This window comes from Procambarus clarkii, chromosome 1 (genome assembly GCF_040958095.1).
Source record: "Procambarus clarkii isolate CNS0578487 chromosome 1, FALCON_Pclarkii_2.0, whole genome shotgun sequence".
Classification (NCBI taxonomy): Eukaryota; Metazoa; Arthropoda; class Malacostraca; order Decapoda; family Cambaridae; genus Procambarus; species Procambarus clarkii.
The window spans coordinates 33,323,155-33,340,077 of NC_091150.1; the positions used below are offsets into that span (position 1 = coordinate 33,323,155).

Sequence of the window (16,923 nt, forward strand, 5' to 3'; positions counted from 1 at the left end):
TTCTGTTAAAGCTTTACTTTAATCACGAGGAATTCATATAATATAAAACATAATTAAATGATTGTTAAAAGAGAACTTAAAACAATTTTACATTCTACAGGGTGGATTCTTTTATAAAACTGGTATACTACAAGGATAAGCCTCAGTGGCGAGTCTAGCCTAGCACCATAAGAAAACATATACTTATTATTATTAACATCTTTATTGACAAAATTTAATTACAATTTTGCCTAATCTGAGGATTTCAATTAAGTCTTATTAAAGTAAGGATAATGCTGGTATTCACTGTCACACATGACAGAGGGTCATGCACAAGACAATAGTTATAAACTGTAGGCTGAAGCACATATATATCATGGTTACAGGCATTGTTTTAATGTATGAATATGTAAAATCAACTTTCCATTGTGCACTGTCACACAAGGGCAGGGATGGGTTCATAAGAGATGCAGCTTAAAAATAATATAAATAAAATTGTTCTTCAATATTTAAAATGGACAAGCAAATGTCGGATAAATTGTTAGGATGACGTCCAGTACACCAGATTTAATGAAATAGTTACACAGTTGGTGGTACAATAGGTCAGGAGGTCTAAAATCTTTTACGGTTTTACATTCAACAATATAGTGTTCTAATGAATGCAATAATGGTTTGTCACAGAGTTTGCAAATCTGAATATTCTGGTAGTGACTAAGACTATAATGCGGTTGATTAGCACAATTTACTCCGCAAGAGAGTAGCACACGATGAGTATTTGAAGGAAGCGCCGAAGTCTTGGGTGTGCTTCTTGGTCCACTGGTCAACTTTAGCTTGCTGTTCCGGATTGAGACGCTTCTGGCCATCTCCAACCACACCTGATGCATACGAAGTTTAAGTATTCTTATGTACAAGGTAACAATATATAAAAACACTTACTTTAAGAGTTTAAAACCAACTTTACCTGGTAAAGCCTGGTAAAGTTACTAATTCAATGTTGTAATCAAATTGACACTTATTAACACGAGTTCCTCCGTAACTCATAAGCTTTTGAAAATTTTAATTATTTTGAATCCTTGTGATTGTTAAAAATAATTCAGATATAAAATTATGGAAAATAACGTTAACGTAAATTATTAAATAACGTAAAATAATGAGAGAAGTTTTAGTTATTAAAAGTCCAATAATTTTGCGTTCAAAGCTAAAACCTCATTGTGATCGACGACAATTCGAACCACCTCGCATTTTCCAAGAAGAATTAGAACTAAGGCCTAACCACAAAATGAACACTGTATCATGGGGTATGATACAAAGCTAAATACATTCAAAGATTCTGCAATACTCAAGACCATGAAATAAATGAACTTTATAATGGTCCATGACGGACCGAAACGTAGTTTCTTCATTCTCTGGTGTGTGGTTTGGTCATGGTCTTTATATTTATAAATCTAAGAGAATATAAGAATAGTAAGACTCTAATCTTACTAGTTTATACATATTTTACCTTGTGACAGTTATCACATGTAATCAACCAATCTAATCTATGGCTTGCTTACACGAACTTTATCAAATTGTTCAGAACTCATTACATTCCTTTATTGTGAGAAAATATGAATTTCCCCCTAGAATTTGCAAAAAATTCAGCTCATCCTCCTGTTTTGTAGTACTTATAGTAACGATGAGGTCCATAGTATATATACCGACGTACAACGAAATTAGAAAGTAGAAATCTGAACTATTGAGTTGGACAAATCGGAAAACTATTTTTTACTTTTGTTGCTCTCACAAATCTAACCTAACCTTCCTAGGCCTAATACACGATATCTGAGGCTTAGTATAATATATATGTGCGCTATACTAAGCTTAGGAATATTTAAGTTTGCTTTTTTAGCTTCATTTATTTTAAAATAATTCCTTACCAGTCAGTATACTACTACCTAAAAGATAAGTACGTACGAATTAGTGACTACTGACGACCGTCACAATATGTACTATTTAAACAGGAGGATGGGTTGAAATAATTATATTGTCCAGTGCTAAGCATAAATACACATTACTTCAATCTCGCCTCACTATAACCACTTATGCTGCGTTCCAACATGGCGACGGCTGGAGATGCGCGCAGCGTCTCATACAAACATTCACGATTCCATATACATTAAACTATGTTACTTAATGTACTCTAACTTACCCTACCATAATCTACCCCTAACCTATTTGATTTGTGACTAACTCCCAAACATACTTCGACTCACAATCTGTCTCTTGACTAAACCATACACTTTTCATAAAACAGTAACACTTTGATACCACCATTAACACAACTCATCTTTGCCATCCTAAGTTCAATTTCACTCATATGTTTATATTTCACATTATCCTCACACAAATAGAGGACATCGATAACTTCCAATCTCTGCCAAATTATGAACATTGATAAGCCACCACTCGTGCAGTCATTGGGAGGAAAATCCTGCATGCAAACTGCACGTATCGCGAAGAAGAAGAAGAAGAAGAGACAATCACCTACCTGTTTAACGGCATGACACGTGGGCTTAATGATCTCAGATACTACCAATAAGAAATATTTGCACCTTAAGCTACAAATCATTATTCACAAAATAACATGGTAATGAGAGAAGAAAAGCAAGCATGCTGATGATCGATTCATTTTTGAAGTTCTTGCCGATCTCTCCCGCACCACTGGACACGCATATATTGACTTAGGCCAGTCAAGAGAACAAACAATATCTACTCAAGAACATCACTTAATAAAATGGCAAAGTTACTGAGGAGCTTAAGAATAATAAATGCATGTGCTAACCTTTCCTGAAAAAGCCGCCGTCGTTAGACAGCACCTGCTTGTTGAAAACAAATTCAGGCACAAAATTCTTCTCCACTCGAGATTTCATCTCGCTGAAGCTGGTGTAATGCGCCACCTGCGAAGAATGTTACTCTTGCTTAATGAACCTTCCGCCTGCCTAATATTGTCATATTGTGATATATTACACCATCTGACCTCAAGGTAATTTCTAATTGGAACACTGCCACACAAGTGGTTCAGCATAATACCGTAGGAAAGAGAAGAGGTACACAGTTTTGCCGCAGTGAGAGGATCATGTTAGGGGAAGCGAACCTTCACTTGAGGTAAATGACGCCAGAACACGTATTAAATTTATAATTTATTATTCATTTTTATTGTTATTTAAAATCAAAATTAACAAAGAAAATATAGTTTTAAAGAATACATATTGTTACTTTGTATTTAAGCTCAAAACTTAAAACATGTTAAATTGTTGTGCATTTTAAACGTTAAAACAGAAAGAGCCATATAAAAAAAATGTATAAAGCAACTACTAGTCTCCACAAGGACAGTGACGAGGGTTCGAACCTACGTCCGAGAGGATTTTTGTTTATTCGATGCATCACACTATTGTGATTTCTGTGTGCAACTACTAGTCTCTTTCGTCTATTTTTTGTTATTAACAAACTTACGTATACACATCAATGTGCTGCTATTCTATTCTGTATAAAAGATTATGGAATCAGAGGAGAACATAAAATAAAAGGCTGATTGATCTATTAGCCTCCACAAGAAAAATCTGGGTACAGTACAAAAACATCAAGGTTTCATTCTTGCAAAGGTATCTCCTACCTTATTATAATCCAACTCAGTTGCTAACTGTCTATATACACTTATAAATTGCGTTTTAATTTATTAATTAAACCTGAACAGATTTTCCCTCATAAAACGTTTATTATTTCATATTTAAAACTTACAGTAATAAATATTTCCCACTGCCTCACCCAATCGGTCGGGTTCATGAGTCAGCCTTGGACAATGGTCGGCCATTGGATTTCAAAAATAGTTTATACATCTATGATATTTCTTAAGGATCTACTGCCTGGAGATGTAGAGCTGTACGATAACCGTTCCGATACAAGAGTTCAACATCACAGTTTAATTTACGAGTGCCAGAACTTTCAGGACTGAAAAGGACATAATGCCTTTGATAAGAACGTTTGATGGGTCCACCCCTCCCCCAATGTTTCGCCTATCCTAATTTGGTGTATTTGTATAGTGCGAACATTTCTCATTTTATGAGATTGTAGGACACGAGTCTACATTAGGCTGCCACTTTAATATATTTTTATTTGATTTTTGCTATTACTATGAATTCCAAAACTGGTGACTGTTTTCTAAAGCAGTTTCTCAAGTCCAAGGTCCTGACCCATTACTAGCTCCTAGGGCACTATTTTTTAACACACAATTAAGTAGAGTTAAGGCAGCAGAATAAAAATTAAAGAACAACAATAAGTAATAAAACTAAGCATATTATGTATAATTTAATTTCAGATAAAAATATAATATATATATTGCCTCTTAGTTTTCCGAAATTAATTTAATTTGCATCTATACTCGGATGGGTTTATCTACTGCCGGAAACTCCGAACTAACCTTCTGCAGCTGCTCCTCCGTCAGGTTGGTGTCTAAGAACTTGTTGAGCTTATGAAGTTCCAACATTGTATTGGTCTTGATATCCTCAAAAAATACGAAGTGCATGTTAGGATGGTCGCGCTTCTCCCAGGCTTCCTTCATGTGGAGCCAGTACGGCCCGTACGCCACTACCAAGATCATAAAAAACAAAGAAATTACAGTAGGTCTTTTGACACATGCGAGACAAATATTGTTAATAAGTAACAACTCATGATGCATGTCGAACCTTCCATTTAAAACATCCTGTGATCTAATAACCTATTACTCAGGAGTTTTTCCATATACTTTCTGTCATATTCCCAAACCCATATTTACTCAGGCCTTTTCGGAATCCTAAACTTATCCCATTTGTATTTATAGTTTCGTGCCCAATTTTGTGTAGATATATTTGCACCTTATTAACGTTTAATAAATTATAATCTACATTCAGTAATATATAATCAGTGTTCTAATTTAATAATTTATATAGAGTTAAAAAAACATTAAAAGCCGATAATGAGATTATTACAAGAAAAAAAATGCAGAGATTCTGAAGCATTGAAAAAATGCATTGTGCAGGTTTTGATGCTACTTCCCGATACTTGGGACTGTAATGTCATTAGTTAGGTTTCGTTATTCCCTGTAAAATAATCTTGTTTCTTGTACTGATGATGTGTTGTGTGAGTTAAGTGCAATGTGTGCCTTATGTAGGATAAACTAGAAAAATTTAATAAATCCGAACTTAAATAACTAAAACAAAGACGTATTATTATCCTAATCTAGCAACTGAAAGTATTCAGACACCTGAGGGCGACTGGCAATTATTAATGCAAAACAATATTTAAAATAAAACAAATGAGAATCTATACACAATTCTATACTTCTACATTCCTGATGCAGGAAACCCAAAGATACTCACAGTTGTCGTCCAGGAAATACTGGACGAATTGGTCGAGGGAGCCCGTGAAGTCTTGAAGGAGAAAGAGACGACAGTGATGAAGGTAGGATACGACCACGTCCTTGGGAGACCTCGCCACGTACACCACCTGCACGTGAAGGACAGACTACCATGTACACATGCTGGGTACCAATATATTTTTGTAACTCGGGTGGGTACAGGAACTGACGTCATCCGACTCCTGTTATCAGAATGAGAGCTTTCCCTTCCCATAACTTGTGGGTAAGCCTTAGCCAATATATCTCCCTGGAACACGACCCGCCAATCTGTTTACAACCAGGTACCCAGTTACTGCTGGGTGAACAGAGGCGACTAGTTAAGGATTTGGGCCAATACAATCTTCCATGATCAGAGGTCTAACCCAAACTAAATCGCTCGGGAGTCGTGGGTTGCAACCCGTTCTCGCACTTTCGTACAGTCAATATTGACTTATTTAATAAGTGCATATGTGACATACTAATTTATTGTGAATATTTTAATTTACCTTGAAAAGCTTCATAGAAAACACCAACCTTACGTAACCTTCTTAATATGTTAAGATAAGCATCTTATTGCTTCTTAATTACAATTATTACTTAACCTATTATAGGTATAGGTTAAGTAATAATTGTAATTACGAAGCAATAAGATGCTTATCTTAACATACTAAGAAGGTTAGGTAGGGTCGGTGCTTTCTATGAAGCTTTTCAAGGTAAACTAAAATATTCACAATAAATTAGTATGTTACATATGCACTTATTTAATAAGTCAATATTGACTGTACGAAAGTGCGAGAACGGGTAGCGGGGTACGTAATAACCCCACTACACTGTATGTAGTACAATAGTTTAACCCCGCCCAAGGAACAGTAGGTAATGTATATCAAGTTGTGATCGAAAATTTATTGAACTGTCAATATTATGCAGTCCATTACCAACACCCACCGAAGGCATCGCCTACGTCAACACCAACAAGGATTAATGATACGAGTCAAATTTCTGTTCGTTACAGATTGAAAAACAATATATTTTTCCATTCAGATGGGCAACAACTCTTTCTTTTGTACTCGCAGTTCCAATTATTAAGATTTCTTAATATAATCACAATTTCTAATGCATTTAAAAAAAGAACAGTTTGTCATGGTTTCCCACAAACTCATATAACTCCTAAATTTGGCGAGTACAATTAGTCGAGTCTACAACCAGTAAGAACTACAGAACACGCGTGGACACGAAGACTCTGATTCATCAATCATTTACTTATTTACTTGCGAGTTATGAAACTATGCAAATTTGTTGTGACTATGGGAATTAATTGTGAAATGTTGTGGGCATTATTAACAAAATTCTTTCCTTCATTTTATACAAAAAATATTGTAAATCCATAGATTCTGCAATGTAAACAAATTTGTACCAGCTGCCATTATAGTTAGAAGGTGTGCAATTTAGATGTAATTGTTAATATAAATATCTTTACTGAAGTATGATTAAGACCCTTTGGCCCTCTGTGTATATATATATATATATATATATATATATATATATATATATATATATATATATATATATATATATATATATATATATATATATATATATGTGTATATCACGAAAATAAACACGTGATTAAGAATGTGACAATGTCAGACCACGAAGGAAAAATGAAACAGGAAATTTCCTTAAGTACTTTCGTATATTAAATACATCTTCAGAAGGACCTTCTGAAGATGTATTTAATATACGAAAGTACTTAAGGAAATTTCCTGTTTCATTTTTCCTTCGTGGTCTGACATTGTCATATATATATATAATTAAATATGACCGAAAAAGTAAGATTAATAATTCTAACACGAATTTTCTCTATCTTTCTTACGTTTCTTTTCACTGTTGATGGTAATTCAAAGATCAATTCTCCAAAATTCATTTTTATTTCTAGTCTGACGCGACACTTGAGCGCGTTTCGTAAAACTTATTACATTTTCAAAGACTTTAGTTTACAAACACACAACTGAAACTGAATAGAGCTTACACATCTTCGAGGTTTATATCTATATTTCGGTGAGGTGGATGAGGTGAAAAACGAACTTTCAACAATGGGTATTCAATGGGTATTAAATTCCAACACAAGACAGAACACGAAACAATGGGTATTGAATGGGTATTAAATTCAAACACAAGACAGAACACGAAACAATGGGTATTGAATGGAAGTAATTGTAGAAAGCCTATTGGTCCATATTTCTTGATGCTTCTATATTGGAGCGGAGTCTTGAAGTGGGTAGAATATAGTTGTGCATTAATTGGCTGTTGATTGCTGGTGTTGACTTCTTGATGTGTAGTGCCTCGCAGACGTCAAGCCGCCTGCTATCGCTGTATCTATCGATGATTTCTGTGTTGTTTGCTACGATTTCTCTGGTGATGGTTTGTTTGTGGGAAGAGATTATATGTTCCTTAATGGAGCCCTGTTGCTTATGCATCGTTAAACGCCTGGAGAGATATGTTGTTGTCTTGCCTATATACTGTTTTTTTTTTAGACTTACAGTCCCCAAGAGGGCATTTGAAGGCATAGACGACGTTGGTCTCTTTTAAAGCGTTCTGCTTTGTGTCTGGAGAGTTTCTCATGAGTAGGCTGGCCGTTTTTCTGGTTTTATAGTAAATCGTCAGTTGTATCTTCTGATTTTTGTCTGTAGGGATAACGTTTCTACTGACAATATCTTTCAGGACCCTTTCCTCCGTTTTATGGGCTGTGGAAAAGAAGTTCCTGTAAAATAGTCTAATAGGGGGTATAGGTGTTGTGTTAGTATATATATATATATATATATATATATATATATATATATATATATATATATATGCCCCATTGTAGACCAAGTTGCTGCAGAGTGCCTGGGTGCTGCAACAACACAACACGATATTGCTCGCCTCACAGCAGCAGCAGCCCCACATGCAGGGGATTTCCTGTTAGCAACCCCAATGTTGGCAACTGGCACGCGTCTCACACCACACGCCCTCCGAATTGCTGTGGCCCTTCGCCTTGCTGCCCCAATCCACACCAGATATAGGTGTATTTGCGGCGAGGTGGTGGCTGACAGGTACGGCCACCATGGCCTACTCTGCCAAAGCACAGGGGGATGGCACTCGAGGCACAGTGAAGTTAACGACATCATCAAGAGGAGCCTCACCACAGCTGGATGCCCAGCTGAAAGAGAGCCCCGTTACCTAACGCCCCGTAACTCTGATGCTCTTATTGGTCGCCCGGATGGTATCACAGTGAACCCATGGAAGAATGGCAAGCAGTTGGTATGGGACTATACATGCGTATCAACCCTGGCTAACACCTACATTAACCTCAGTGTTGCACAACCAGGTGGCACTGCCACCCACAGGGAAGCAGCCAAATCCCGTAAGTATAGAGAACTGGATCACCACTACAATTTTGTCCCCATTGCTTCTGAGACACTCGGCGCCTGGGGTAAAAGTGCTACCAGTTTTTTGAAGGAACTGGGTTCTAGGCTCATTGAAACAACAAGGGACCCTAGAGCTGCCAGCTTTCTTTTCCAGCGCCTCAGCGTGGCGATACAGAGGGGAAATGCGCACTGCATCCAGGGTGCCTGCCCGCCATCTGAGGAGCTGGAGGAACTCGACAACCTATGATAACCATCTTTGTAACCTATATGTAACTCCTTTTTTGTAACAAAGTTCAAATAAAGCAAATATATATGTGTACATACAAAAGAATGGGGGTGGTAGGAGAAGATAATATTAGTGTTCAGTGAGAAACAACAAGGTCTCCTCTGAATACTTTTTATTTTCTTCTCCGAGGCTATGGGTCCCCATATTGGCACCAGAGGTGGTACCCTCACAATTTTATATATATATATATATATATATATATATATATATATATATATATATATATATATATATATATATATATTATATATATATATATATATATATATATATATATATATATATATATATATATATATATATATATATATATATATATATATAATATATATATATATATATATATATATATATATATATATATATATATATATATATATATATATATATATATATTTATATATGCAAGACTGCACACAGGATGCAACCCGATTCTACAAAGAACGTCGCTTTATACAAGGCCAAAAATTGTCTTACTAAAAAAGGGGAGCAACACGCGAAAGTGACATAATGTGCTGTTTTCTGTTTTAGGTCCTCTGGCAGGTTAGGACAGGACACTTTAAATTGATCGTTATCTTGATGTTTGGGAAACCTTAGGAGGACGGGCTGCACAGGATGAGTATGGGGTGCACAATAAACTAGCCGCCTCCGGTGGCAACACTCAAATCAATGTTATTATGGACAACCTCTTAACGCTTCGGAGCTCATAAACCGTTTAATACATATAAACTAAGCCACCAGGATAGAGACAAAATGTACAGCTCTCTTTAATGGAAACAAAGTGTTTGCTGAATCCTGGTGCAGCGTCTCTGGCCTGACCTTAGCAGTGTCCAGAAGATCCGGAGTGAGGAGAGAGAAGGGCAGGTGGGTCTTGATGGTCCGTGGATCAGGTATCGCCTCCGACAGTTGCAACATTATTCCATCCTTGGGGTCCTTGCCAGGACACTTCACTTTAAATGCTTCTATAAAAAAATTGCCATCACCTATCGGTGGAACGTTCTTTGGGAGCTCAAACATATCGGAACTGGAAGCAAATATAATAAAATTATAGGTAAAAAATAAATTTGTTTTGAAATAAGGTAACTAATAGTGCAGTACTAAGAAAGGTGGTTTGGAGTTAGATACACGTATGTTACTATTAGGGACAACCCTCTTTGTAACACATCAACGACACAGATAAGAGTTGCAACTCGTATCCTCAAGTTTGATGAAGACAATTTATTGATAAAGTGGGTAACGATACGATACATGCAAAATTATATATGTGAATTACACACATGGTTAAAAAATTGGCAAATGCCTTCATTATTGAAAAATCAGAGACCTTGCATGAGTAGCGTCAAAGGAGACTAGGACCATGTGGGGCATTTTGAGGTGGGGTGAAAAAGCCGTAGACTTTATTGTGTAATGTAAATTGCTATGCAAAATAACTGCACAAATGCAGATGTACCTAATGTATTAATAAAAAAAACTATGCAAAAAGCAAGGCGACTTTGAAACCCAGACAAAAATAATAAATTGGGCTGGACTGTTGGAAAGTATCCAACACTAATACATCATTCTTGTATTATAGTACATCATTACTGTAGTAACCATAGTAATTACTAATCCTACTAATTTGTAGAATTAATATAAATTAATATTTTCCTATCTGCGCATCATTTACCAAATTCTTCCCACATAGAGGGCCAGTATTGCGTCAGATAATATCCAGCAGAGGCATGAATATTGTCAACATGCCAGAGAATTAAATAATATTCTCACCCTTTGTCAGTATTCTTTACGAGAATTAATACCTGATAATATAACAACTAGTGATCTAATAACAACGAGTAATCAATTAAAAGATCGCTATATAACAGTTTATCTATTATCTTTAACTAACATGGAGGAAGCGGAAATTTCTCTCCGTTTCTCGTTTAATAAGAACACTGTTCATATTAATTATTATTTGACGAGAATTTAAATAAAATATAACTTCCTATAATTACGAACCTATTCTCATTAACTTATTAAGTAGAGTAATTACAAGGAAAAGAATTTTCCGTTTCTAATAAAATATGTTGTGCATGCACGAGAGAGGGGTTGAGGGAGGAGGAAGGAGACGCCACTGGGGTGGACGACGCCATATTGAGAAAACGCTAGCCAGCCTTGCCACGAGACGACGTAACGGCCATTGGCACAGAGAGAGAGAGATGAAGCTGATTTTGATGGGTGAGAGAGGTCACGTGACTAGCAGTTAATTAGATTATCTCCACAGGGGGGTATCAGGGAAAGACAGCTGGGTGCGTATACACTCACCTGCTCGCTCCCTCACTTTAAAAAGTTATGAATAACGCTGATCATACTTAAGAACGGCAAGATACGCTAGGATAAGCGGGGTTGGAGAGTGATGCTGTTAGATAGCAGTGGATGGTTGATAGTAATGAATGCATGTTTAATAGGGTGTATAGAGGATACTGATGGTACCGGTAGATGATAGTGGTAGACGCTGGTAGTTGGGATGATGGTTGATAGTGCTGGCTGCTGGTAGTGATAGTAGTGGTAGTAGTAAAGGATTAACAGTAGTGGGGGATAACAGTAGTGGTAGATAACAGCAGTGGTGGTGGTTGTGTTTGTATGGGTGGTAGTAGGTATTTACTGATAGTGGAGGAAATCAGGGCATAGTAATATCTACCATTTTGAACACCTCTTCTGAATTAACTCTACGGGTTTGCCTTTCTTATGAGAAGAAATGAAAACTAAACGCAAGCAGAAAACTGGAAAATGTGAAGCACAAAAGGAATAACGGTGAATAAATAAACAAAAATACACACACAGGAACAGGAGAGATAGGAGAGCATAGATGTGCAGATAAGCCAAATAAGATCGCGCTTGCTACGAAGATTTAAGCATTTAACTATGTACTGAGAAAGGTAAGAGTCAACAGCAAATAAATCCGGACTTGGGATCATCTTGGACACGTTGTGTACGATGACCATTTCCAGAAGATTGAGCATTTTAAAAGGCAGGAATTATTATTTTAGAAGACCAAGCTTTAAGATCAATGAAGCCCCTAACATAAACAACAACATTGTTTATTTCACATGTGGGCTGGGTCATTTGTTTCCAGCCATCTTTGATTGTAGCGGCTAGTTTATTGTGCACCCCATAAGTCATCCTGTGAGCAGAGTGAGCCTCCCCCCCCCCCCCCAAAAAAAAAAATGGGGATCTGGGGTCCTCAGAGAGAATGGTTTGTCATAGTAATAAGGTATACACATAGGTGGAGATCAAGTGTAGGTTGTGGTTTTTATACAGAGTGAGTAAATGTTGGCGATAGTGTGCGAGGATGCGACACATGAAGTTCGGGTTCTGGAAGAATAAACCGAGGGTCCGCATAGTGAAGATGCTGCATTGATGGAAATAATGTATAGAAAAAACATTACAATACTTGACGTCGTGAGTAGTGAGGATGACCCAAGGCCATGCCAGGCCTCGGCTAGAACAGCTACTTACTCAAGGAAGGGAGAGCGAGCGAAGAGCGTCTGGCTGGCTGAGGGATGATCCAAGTCGGGATTGTTCCTCATGGTCCAGACGATCTCCTGCATCCATGTTGTTCCACACTTTGGCCACGTCATCACCACCACATCACTTTCACGAAACTTTAAAGAAAAATTGCAATAGAGTGAATATAAATAATTATAAAAAAGACAAAATTCTCTTGAAATTCTCTCTTCAGCGTCTGTGTCATTTAAATTAAAACATTCTTCGATGTAATTTAGGATGCCAAATGAAGAGCAAAAATTAAAGGAACGAATGGTCAAAGGCATCAAATCCTTTAATGCAGGACTGTTACTGTAATTGTTTCAAATCGTCTAAGTGTTAAAAGATAAATTCTAACGGCACAGCAGTACCTGCCCAAATTCCACTAGGCGGTGCAGGTAACCAGGTGGTGCCTGGCCTTTTTGTCTCAACCGTACCTGCTAGATAAGATTAATGTACCCGACCATTCTTCATGGTGCTGCGTCGATTATCAGGGTGCCTGCGTGAAGGCCGATCTTTGGCAAGCCGGTTGAAGGATCTCCGAAGGAGTCTTGCAACAGACACGTTGAACAATACCGTTCGATTGTCACTGAGTATTACCTTCCCATTCAACTTAACAGAAGTTATACAGTTGGCATAATTATTGGCATCAAGAATTTGCGATTCAGCTAGTGGAATCAGTAGTTATGGATTGTGTGATTATGCAAAAGGTAAACTCTGGTATTAAATGTAAATACTAGATGTTAACGTTTAAAATAGGTTTATATTCACAAGTTTAAACTAAATTAATGAATGTTTGACTTATTCATGTGTTGATACAAGTTTACCAGAAGAGTTTACCAGTTTCACGGAAGAGCACGGGTACAACGATTGAACTGCCACTGTTCCACAACTATGTAAATCTGTGCAAGAAATGTGATGGAGCCCATATCTTCTCTGCTCTATATTATGAGCAGGTAGACCTTCCACGGCTGCCCAATCGAGGCAAAGCTAAGGTAATTATGAGAAGAAAGCGGTAAGCCATTACGACTATATAGCACATAGAAAGGATTAAAAGATAGGGTGGAGGAATGTAATGCTGACAACCACTAGGACGGTCGGGAACTGAACGACTTACGACCTGTAAGAGGGAGTGCGCTCTGGGCTGTCGTGGGGTACGGTTGTTTCGTCCGACCCCTGCAGTTGTTGTCCCCTTTTATGCTGTATTTACTTTGTTTTACAAATAAAAAGAAAAAAAAAAGACTACCTGTAAGAAGCGAGACCGTCGCTCTACCGTCGTCAAAATGGTTAAACAATCGAGGTAAATATCCTCTCATATTTGTTTTCATCTATCTTATGAGTATTATGCTGAACACCGCGATTAACAGCACAATGAATACTTCCTCCTCAAGGACAACAGAAACGGTGCCCTTCTACCTCCCTCGCGGGTATATAAAGTGCCTACCAACCTCAAGGAAATTACGGGCTATTCATGCCTGTGTCACCTCTTCGGTGGCTTAATCTATATCAATCAATCAATCGCAAGGAAACGGTAATCTCAACCCCGTCGCAATGGCACAGAAGCAGTCCCTTCCTCTCTCATGCACACAGACATACCCTACATTCCATACAGATATATACAGAACATGCATACAGATATAACCTATATGGAAAATTCCACTCACCATATTCATATTATTATCAAAGAAATGTAATATTTCCGTATCATATCTATAATTTACCTCAGAATCATATCTACTGATTATTTAAGGATCATTTGTATGTACATCAGGAGCCTTCATGACCATTTGGTCAAGTATACCATTGGGATCAATGCATATGACTTTGTCCATGTAATATCAAGAATCTACAAGCTTCCAGAAGGAGCAAATAATAACAAAAATATTGTTGGAACAAAATAATAACTTCCAGTGACGTATTTACAAAATCCTTAATAAAGACCACATTGTACTATCAAGTACTGTCAATAATCTTTAAATTCACTACGTGTTTATCTTGTGATATAACTTTATTACAATAATAAGTCTAAATAGTGAAAATAATCAATCCATATTCATTATCGGCACCCTGACTGGCTACAGGTGACGGACCTCCCAATCCTGAGCACTCCAGGTGCAAACTCTGTGAGCAGGAACTGTGGCATGATCTCCCACACTACATTACCGAATGCCAAGTTATTAGACCATTCAGACCAGTTGGCATGAGGTACCTGGAGCTTTGCAATTACTTTATTCACTTTCGTATTCTTGAAGATATCCTCACGGTGTACCCAAAATTTGCCAGTGCAGGCTATTAAACATATGGCCCTGTATGACTAACCATCCTACGAGATGGGGACTTTTATTACCACTGCTGCCTTATTCACTCATATGTTGATGATATCCTCAAAATGCATCCGGAGTCTGCCAGTACAGATTGCCTATCACATGCCTCTGTATGACTAACCATCCTGTGTGATGGGGATTTTTTAGCATCACGTAGTTAGCTTTTTTGACACACTGTACTCCACTTCATATAGTCTAGGGTAGCTGCACTAATGCAGATGTACCTCATGTATTAATAATAGTAAAAAAAACTGACTGTGAGGAAGGCAGCCGCCCGCCTGGGGAAGAAGCGCCCAGTATCAGGGCGAAGTTTGTTGACATATTTGTGTGCACGTGTGTGGTGTTGATAACATTTTCAACGGACAATACCGCACAAACAACTTATCTAATTTCCAGTGAAAATTTCCTAGATACTCGGGAAGTCCTTGATCTAGAATCTAATCTGTAATTTGATCATGAAAACTATTATCAAGAGGAGTGAAGTTGAGCTCGGGTGCCAGGAGTCTCTCCATGTTTCCTCCATTGTCACCTCATCCTAGCAACTGCTTCAACAATCCATCCCACAGCAAAAGCCACCAAGGACATGACCAACATCAAGGCTGCCATATCCACATCAAAATATTGAGCCTCGTTTCAACAAAAGAAACCATCATCTGATAACTTGCTAGATTAGGCTCCGGTTCTCAATTTCAGGATAAGTTATTAATTTTTTAGAATGTAGATTGGCCAATAGTATGCTTTATGACATTAATACATCCATATATAAATTCAGAGTCGTTATGGCAGCGAGGCAACGCCTCACCAATTAGCAAGTTGATTTAACTTTTTCAGTGACAACCTCTTTTTATTGCTGCTTATTCATATTAATCTGAATATCTATATCTTGTGTATATAATTATTTAGTTATACTAATCATACATTTAATTGCCATATCCATTAATCTTAATTTATCAAATTAGTTTATTTTTATTGCATATAATATTTTCTTTGCATATTGTCCATACATTATACTTGTATTACACAACAACATTGTTGAGAGTTGATAACTGGCTGTTTACTCAGAACAATTGATAATTGGCCGTTACAATATTTCTAGAGTTAGGTTAAACTATGTACCTAGTTCAGATCTTTGATAATAAACCATACCAGTGTTAACAGTTATAGAACTGTGTTAATTATCAAATCCGTGTATAAAATACAAGTTAAATGTGTTGAAATACCAGCAGGTATATTGTGGGTCTGCAATCAATAACCTAGCTCAGCCTTGAAGACCCTACCTGCTACAGCCCATTACAAGTATGAAGGACACAGAGAATTTGGACTTACAACCCAAACATAGGACCTTTGTCCCTAGCTAAGAATTTGCATTTTAATGAATTATATTTAGTACTTAATTTTCAAGTCCTATGCAGTTATCTTCATCAACATAATCCCGGCATTTTTTCCACAGCCTGCATTCCATACAAATATATACAGAACATGCATACAGATATAGCCTACATGGTGCCTCTCTACCCGAGGGCAGCGTAGCACACTCGATACCCACCTCAAGGACAATGTTCCAGACCCATCACACTCACGCTCTCCATTCAATATATATTGAATAGCATTACTTTTTAACAATGTCCCATTACTTTTCACAAACTCACAAAACCCCTACATCCATAACGGCTCATAAAGAGCCTACGTTTCATTGTTTCATAGAAGGGTATGAGAGCTGTTTTGTTATTGAATACGATCAATTATTAATATTATTTATAATTTATCTCATTCACTTACAAAATGGCACCCATTCCCTTTAAGAAACAACGAAATGTAAGCAAGACAGCGGCTCGGACATGTCTCAAGGACAGAACAACTCTCACCAAGTCCCTCAAGGTCACTTAAATCCTTTATCTCTGTCAAGTTAGAAAAAACACAATAACACCCCCATACATAAGTCTAAAAGAACGTTCAAATATCACAGATTATAGTAATTTCCATGACTTAACTGTA

At 37.1% G+C, this 16,923-nt stretch overlaps 1 protein-coding gene across 2 annotated transcripts in view; it reads right to left on the reverse strand.

Annotated features, from left to right (window-relative positions):
• The window catches only part of LOC123765761 (sulfotransferase 1C4), an 18,963-nt gene continuing 2,040 nt past the window's right edge, over nucleotides 1-16,923 (reverse strand). For both annotated transcript variants that reach the window (XM_045754530.2, XM_045754612.2), the window contains exons 3-8: nucleotides 12,578-12,723; nucleotides 9,902-10,106; nucleotides 5,373-5,499; nucleotides 4,436-4,602; nucleotides 2,801-2,915; nucleotides 1-854 (exon numbers count right to left, since the gene is read on the reverse strand). In XM_045754530.2, the coding sequence (XP_045610486.2) occupies nucleotides 712-854; nucleotides 2,801-2,915; nucleotides 4,436-4,602; nucleotides 5,373-5,499; nucleotides 9,902-10,106; nucleotides 12,578-12,723 (903 nt within the window). In that variant the 3' untranslated portion in view covers nucleotides 1-711. The remainder of the gene's footprint in view (nucleotides 855-2,800; nucleotides 2,916-4,435; nucleotides 4,603-5,372; nucleotides 5,500-9,901; nucleotides 10,107-12,577; nucleotides 12,724-16,923) is intronic.